General features: G+C 42.6%; 2 protein-coding genes across 2 annotated transcripts; one reads left to right on the top strand and one right to left on the bottom strand.

Annotated features, from left to right (window-relative positions):
* Positions 1–105: 105 nt before the first annotated feature.
* Positions 106–4,412, top strand: LOC112288219 (aladin). Its single transcript, XM_024532196.3, has 14 exons — positions 106–272; positions 425–480; positions 719–925; positions 1,061–1,178; positions 1,403–1,502; positions 1,688–1,867; positions 2,031–2,089; positions 2,333–2,420; positions 2,666–2,741; positions 2,826–2,925; positions 3,037–3,088; positions 3,186–3,329; positions 3,563–3,650; positions 3,894–4,412. Exons 1-14 carry the CDS (start codon positions 215–217, stop codon positions 3,966–3,968), a joined length of 1,401 nt encoding a protein of 466 aa, XP_024387964.1. The 5' UTR covers positions 106–214; the 3' UTR covers positions 3,969–4,412.
* A 1,309-nt stretch (positions 4,413–5,721) lies between these two features.
* Positions 5,722–6,998, bottom strand: LOC112288221 (photosystem I reaction center subunit III). Its single transcript, XM_024532200.3, has one exon. It carries the CDS (start codon positions 6,957–6,959, stop codon positions 6,024–6,026), a length of 936 nt encoding a protein of 311 aa, XP_024387968.2. The 5' UTR covers positions 6,960–6,998; the 3' UTR covers positions 5,722–6,023.
* Positions 6,999–7,482: the final 484 nt, after the last annotated feature.

A 7,482-nucleotide genomic window follows, 5' to 3' on the forward strand; every position in this document is an offset into this window, starting at 1 on the left:
TGGGACGGCAAACTAGGGGAGGGCTCACTGACCGTCGGACGCTCGCCGGTTTGAAACCTAGGGTTCTGCTCCCGACCGTTGGTTCAAAGAGTGCACCAACATATTTCTCGTCTTCGAAGTTTCCATCAGTTGGAGCTTTGCTGCTGATGGTGTTGCCGCTTGAAAGTCGAGTAAATTTCCTTGTGGGTTCTATCTCCGAGAATCTAATCAAACAATGCCGGGGGTTCCAGCAATTGGAGAGTACACCGTCTGCGAGATCAATCGCGATTTCCGTACAATCTCTATCTCACTCAAGTAGCAAGAAAAGGGCAGTTCATCCAAGATGTTGCTGCGCTCCTGCCCATATTGCGATTGCATCTCTATTTTGGATCGGCTTTGAAGATGGGTTGTATTCTGATAATGATGTGATTTTTTGTCTATGCAGTGACTGCGAAAGATGACATTGATAAAAGTGCGCAAGACTCTTACTGCAAAATCTTGGTCTGTACCCAGCTGCTCATTGTGGTGATGCAATTCTGTCGAAGGGTTTAGGGTTTAGTGTCTGACATTTGATTCATTGGTTTTTAGAGTACTGATCAACCATATCTTGTTTTATCTTGTTGTTGATTGTAAAGGATGATATGTTGGTGAATTTATGTGCAGTTCAGTTGGCTTTTGAATTTAGTTCTCTTCATCTTAGAAAATCCTAAATAGGAAGGGCTGGCGTGGTGAGGTTTAGGGTCGCGTGTATCCCAGCATTCCGTATCAGCCTAGGGATTCAGATGCACGTAATAGCCAAGGTGAAGGGGAAGATGGAGGCCCAATTGATGAAGACGCAGATCAACTGAATACGACTGATAGCGAACCCAGTGGATTTCTTGGCAGGCAATTAGAAAATGCAAAAACGCTTGTGTCTACAGCGTTGCAGAATCTACTTTCGCAAAATGTAAGTGGATGCTCTGTTCTCTTCAAGACTAAAATTTCTTTTTGCGGTGTTTTTGAAAAGAAACTATCTACTGTTTTAAAGAAGTTCGATGTTTTGAAAAGTTGCTGAGGATGTAACTATTTGATATTATTGCAGTCCCACGGCGCTCAGAAATCATATTCATTTCAAGGGATAAGCTGGCACATGCACCGACACTGGGTTGCGTTCATTGGAGGCCAGGATCAAGTCTTTGTTCACGATTTTGAAGATGCAGGTGCGGGTCCTCCTTCTGGCACGAAAACCTATATAATATATTCTGAAAAGCTCTTATTACTCTTCGTAGAGCACTTACGTTTTTATCGTTACTCCTTAATTTGAGCATTCAAGCAAACAAGGCCGTCATCAGTAGAGCAATTTTTAAAATATTTTGGTAGTCCATCAAAGCTCAGTATGCCTTTGCATAAGGTCAACACTGATCGTCCTGCACGTTGATGGCAGCTCCAAGGGATCCAGCTGTACTCGCAAATGACGTTCATAAAGACATCGAGTGTGTGGAATGGAGGCCCAGTGCTGGTTCGACTTTATCTATTGCCTGCAGGTATTTTGCCACTTCTTCTAGTAGTATTTGTGTCTGTGGCTTCGCTTTTCCTTAAAAATTGTTGATTTAGTCTCAGGTTAGTGGGCAATTTAGGTTCCTTTACGAATGGTATCATGCAAATTGGCTCTTTTCTACTTTGTGAAGGATTAGTGTGTTTCTTTTGAAAATCATCGTGTTATGTATAGGGGAGGAATTGCTATATGGAGTGCTAATTACCCAGGAAATATGGCACCTGTTCGGGCCGGGGTTGTCTCCATCCTCGGTACACCTAACCGAGGCGCTGGGGCTCGCTGGGCGCTTGTCGACTTTTTGCGAACTGGTAGCAATGCGCCTGTTACAGCGTTATCGTGGAGCCCTTGCGGCAGATATCCTTTAATTTTGTGACATGTATATCTTGCCATCTTCAACCTCATGACTGCAAAAGTTCAATTAAATTACTAGTAGTCTAACCATATGAGATGTGACTCTGAAGTAAGCGGAAAGATGATTTACTCTGAAGATACTTGCTGCCACCTTGACCAATCACACAATGCTAGCATCAGCTTCGAAACATGATTCAACCTTTACCATCTGGGATGTGGCTCAAGGTGCTGCTCTTGTCCTCAGATTGTTTGATATTGGCTGTCATACACGCACTTGAAGCTTCGTCTGTCTCTTGGATTTTGCTGTTTCTTTATGTGCCCATTGATATACCTCTTGTAGCCACCGTATTCTAATGCATTTAAGAATTTGTGTTGGATGTCAAAACTGCTTAACTTAGTTCCATGTTCCTAACAGTTTCTTCTGTGTATACTCCTAGCGACTTGAGCATGTCCGGTTGGTGTGTTCAGGTGTGGGGACGCCTTTGCAGCGTGGCCTTGGTGATATTTCTTTGCTGAAATGGTCGCCTACAGGAGATTATTTCGTCTCAGCCAAAGTGTAAGTGGTGATCTTCCAGTGGCTTTATTGGTCCTGGCCTACTTAAGTACCTGGTAGCAATTACGCATTTGTGTGTATTTTTACAAAGACTGTACACGTGAAAGAGAGCTACTGATTCCTTAAGACTGGAGGTGGTTGCTGCTCATGTTCACCTTTTATCATGTTCTGTGCTATGCTTGAACAATTATGCGATGCCCAGTGTGGTGACATTTGATACATATGTGTTGTGCGTGTTTTGCTGGCAGCAATGGGGTATTTCATCTCTGGGAAACAAGCAAGTGGACATCTGTGCCATGGACATCAGCCGGTGGATCTGTTGTGGTAAGTAATCAGAGTGCCAATGATAATGTGTCTTGTCAAATAATGTTTCTCTATGTGCAAAACTGATATAATTTCAATTGGCAGAGCGCGATGTGGAGTCCAGATGGAAAAGTTCTTCTGGCAGCTTTTGATCAAACAACTTCTTTGGCTGCTCTTCACTTTGCCGGCAAACCTCCCTCTCTGGGTATAATTCCTCTATTATCATCTCACTTCACTGGAGCAATGATTAGATGGTTATTAGTCATGCTAATACTAGCGTTGATGTGAATGTTGACATGTGGTGGTCGTTGCGTAGATGTACACCTGCTTCCCTTGGATTTGCCAGATATTGAAGCCATAACTGGCAGGTGAGGTCAAACCTCTTGATATTCTGCTTGCTGTTCCAAAAAAATTGGTATTGTTAAAAGACTGGTTTACCAAGTTGGAATTACTTGGGTATTGCAGAAATGGTGCAATAGAAAGGATGGCGTGGGACGGCACTGGGGAGAGGTTAGCAGTCACCTACAGCAGGGCTGTAAATGCTAACCATGCTGGATTAGTGGCTGTCTTTGATACTCGGCAGACACCTATAGTATCGACATCGTTGCTGTAAGTAATCAGTTTTCGTCATTCTATTTTGACGACGGCCTCAAAACGTATAGTTGAATTTCTTTGTGGATTTTTAGGATTAACTGGAGTTAGATGTGTTGTTGATTAACCAGTGTTAACAATTTTCTGTTACTGTTGCTAATTCCGGTTTCGTTTGTTACCTCGTTATCGATTCCGTCACAGTTCTTTTGTTAGTTTGCGAAAGTGTAATTTAATGCTACATGTGCAAACAGGGGCTTTATACGCGGCCCTGGCGTGGATTCAAAACCTATTTCACTCGCTTTCCACAACAACTTGAAGCAGGGTGCACTTTTGTCAGTGGTAAGTGGCACTTCTGAACAGAATTGTACCTATCATAGTAGTTGTTTGACCATTTTTGTGCACACTTCTTGAAACAAAAGTTTTTAGGACTCCACATTGTTCTTCAGTTGGCTCCTCTTGCCTGTACCATAATTTGCCTCTGGTTTGGAATGTTCATGTGCTAGGCTGCCATTTAGAAGTCAGGATTGTCAAATCAACCGTCTGGATTTTCCCATATGAGTAATATTGAGATTTATTTTGCAGTGCTGGAGTACGGGAGTTTGTTGCACATACCCGCTGTTGTTTAGAGGACATGGTGGACAACTCGTGCGAGCTTAGAGTGGATTCTCGTCTTTTTAGGCCTTTTTGCAAACTGCTGGTCACTTTCAATTCTTCTTGAAAACTAGACGTCCTTATGTTGATGATTGGAACGACTAAAGATCATTCGGATCTAAACATATCTCATATGAGTTAAATACCATGTAAGTCTTCGGTTAGTCAGCTAGTTAAATCGGGAGGGATACTCTAGATCACTATAAATCCCCTTAGGAACTCTTGGGAGAATTTGATACTGCATTCATTGTAATGAAGGTGTTTCTTTGATGTCGTCAAAATACATAACCTACTGGTCTTTGTAGACACCAATAGTTCGTTAACAGAAGATTGACTGGATACCCTGGATGGGGTCCATTCTTCTTGATCTGTAAGTACAGTCTTCAAGAGAATTGTTGTGTTAGTGTGAAGACCTTTGTTAAAGAGAACGCGAGTCTTTTTACTGGGCCAGAGCCTTTGTCTTTCGGTTGTGTTCACAGCTGATTTTCGATGCTAGACGTTGTAGGACAGTTTTACCTGAGACAGTCTAGGTACTTCCGTAGTATTGCATAGCACACATCGTGGTTGGAAGTTAAGTCCATTGCGAAGACCATTATCTTTCTTATTCTATCTTCGATCAACTTAGAAACTGATCAAGTACACATTCTGTTCTACTAAATGTGTTTATGTGATATTGAGCATCTAGGTTGTGGGTGAGTCTTGGTCTTTGTGGGCTAGGTTATTCTGAAAATACCAGTTTATTTCGCAAAAGTGCAAATCAGCTTTTGATATGAAAAATTCGCACTTGATCAAATTTGGACGTTGCGGCCTTTAAAATTAATGTACTGTTTAGTGAGTCACGTCTTATCATAACATTGATGTACATGACATGATTGTGAATTTACATGTATACAGTGTATTAATGAATGAAGACATGTAACTGTTTGCATTAATGGGGTTTAAATAGTCATGTGAGGGTCGAATTTTAGCATCATACGATAAGATGGTATCTTTTGAATTGCTTGACGTCCATTCAGTAGTGATGAACCTTTTTCAAAGACTGTGAAAGGAAAAAAATTCTTAATAGTATGAAATTGTTGCTCATGAATTGCTTGCCAACATCAATCGTACAACATTGAAAAATAGAAGGCGAAGTACTGTGAAAAGTAAGTGTCACAAGTTGGCACCATGGATTTTAATTAGAAGCATTCATTAACTGTTTGTAATTATAATTCTGATTATGCGGAATCAAATGGAGCGGTTTGAAGTGGTATACAGTAAACGTTCTGCTTGAAATGCTTCTAATTAAAATCCATGGTGGACTCTACTCGCGAGGGCGAGTGCAAAAGACCTGTTCAAAACAATTGTTCTAAAGCTGTTGTCCAGCCGGGGTGTATTTCAGGTACACACATTAGTTGACACTATTATGGAGTAATTGTATTTACGGACGCACGCAACAGTGACACAAGTACAGGAGTCGAATTAGATTTTACGTTGGGTTAACTTGAATGATATTTATATAGGTGTTAATTAGATGAAGCGAGGTCACTCAGTTTTTCCCAGTGTGCGTGTGTAACGTGTTACAATCCTAATTTCGGTTCGACATGGACTTACATTTACACTAAAATAACAGTTTGAATGAAAAGCAGATGCTGATAAGAAATTCGAGCAATACGACTCTCAGTTAAGTGTTAGTCATACATAATAAGACACAAACCATCTGAAAGCAATACACTGGACATTTCAGAGATGGTCAGCAGGCAGTGGGACACAGCAATCATTGGACTAAGATTCTACTTTGATTCCAGGATATCGCCCCTCGGGGCCATTATAACATACTGATCAGCAGTTAGAGTTGCTGGTCGTTGGAGATATCGACAGATTTTAAGAGCTACTGGTGTCACAGAAGACTAGGCTTTGAAAAAGACGAAACCTAAGCTAGATGTTACAGGCTAAATTCACATTCTCAACAACTTCGGATCCATGGACGGCAGCATTTCAGTCCATCAAATGACTATGGGAGGAATGTTGATTCATGACGAGTTCTGGACTGTGATTAAAGTCTACAACCTTCAAAATCATTTATCTAGGTGAAACGGTGATGTTGGCGCTCTTCTCCACTAGCTTACCACTCCTGAGCTCCCCAATAGCGGCCAACGGCCAGGTGAAACCTTTCGACATAACCCTCAGTGCCAATGGAACGTCGATGATGATCTCCTTCTCTGTCGGCTTCTTGGAAGTTCTCACGTCGATCAAGTACGCCCTCCCAACCCATCCAATCCACCCGGCAATGTACAAAAACACAAGCCCGGGGTAGACAAACTCGCCCAAATGAGCCTGGTCGCCATCCACAATCAAGTGCGGAAGACCGTCAGTACCACACAACAAACCCTGGTTACCGTAAAACTCAAACCGTCTCTTCGTCTTCTCGATGGTGGCATTGATAGCCAACGCTGGAGCGCTGTCAGGCGCGTACAGCTTCAACCTACCCTCCAGCTTCTTAATCTCCTGCTTCTGACGCTTGGCGAACCCCTTGCTCTCCTTGCAAGGCGTCAACCCCGCAACATCAGCCTTCGCCTCAGGGACAACGAAATCACCGGCACCAACGAGCACAGCCAGCGCCAGCGCAGTGGCGAATTTACCTGCAGTCTGTGCGACATCGACAGATTCCTCGCTAGCGGAGCAGACGATCCTGCTAGCGACGTTCTTCACGAAGACAGAGGCTCTGGTAGCGGCGGGGAAGGAAGATTTGGAACTGGACAAGGGAGTGAAGGAGGATACAAGTCGAGCAGGAGACGCAGCCATGGTGAGAGACGCAGCCATGGCGAAGGGGGGGGGGGGGGGGGGACGAGGAGCACAAAGAGCAATGGGCGGGGGAACGATGAGGGAGGAGGGATGTCGAAGGAGAGGGAGGGACGAAGAATATGTGCGAGGGAGGATGTGGAATTTCTGCAGCACCAGAGCTAACTTTATCTGATCCGAAGAAGGGCAACCAACCAACCTTTCCTTTCGTTTCATTTTGATCTGGCAACTCTGGATAGTTCGCTTTGAGATAGTTCACTGGACAGCCAATTGTCTTCTGGATTACACTTCTGCCTTTTTCTCTTCCCCCTCCTCCTCCTTCCTTCCATCGTCCGTCCGTCCGCTCGTCGTTTGTTCTTATGTTCGTTCGTCCGACTGCCCGTCTATTGGACGTTCGTTCGTTCCCGTTTGCTTTTTCTTTCTTTGGTGGAGATAACAATCAATTTCATTGTTGAGTGAATGTGAAAGTATACGTTATGTCGGAGAAATTTGTTGTTCTTTTCAAAATTGCATCATTTTTTTGTAAGATAGTGCTATTCTTATTCTCATTACAATGTAGATTTCTTCTTTATATGTGATGGCACATTAGAATATGATTTCAATTAAGTCTTTAGAATATGATTTTAAAAAATATTAGCACAATGTTTTTTTATTTAAATAATAGTGTTATTTTAGGATGATAAAAATCGGATAGAATGGATAGTTATAATCTGTATAAAATTTATTGCAATAAATTGCA

Source organism: Physcomitrium patens, chromosome 11 (genome assembly GCF_059467195.1).
Source record: "Physcomitrium patens ecotype Gransden chromosome 11, ASM5946719v1, whole genome shotgun sequence".
NCBI lineage: Eukaryota > Viridiplantae > Streptophyta > Bryopsida > Funariales > Funariaceae > Physcomitrium > Physcomitrium patens.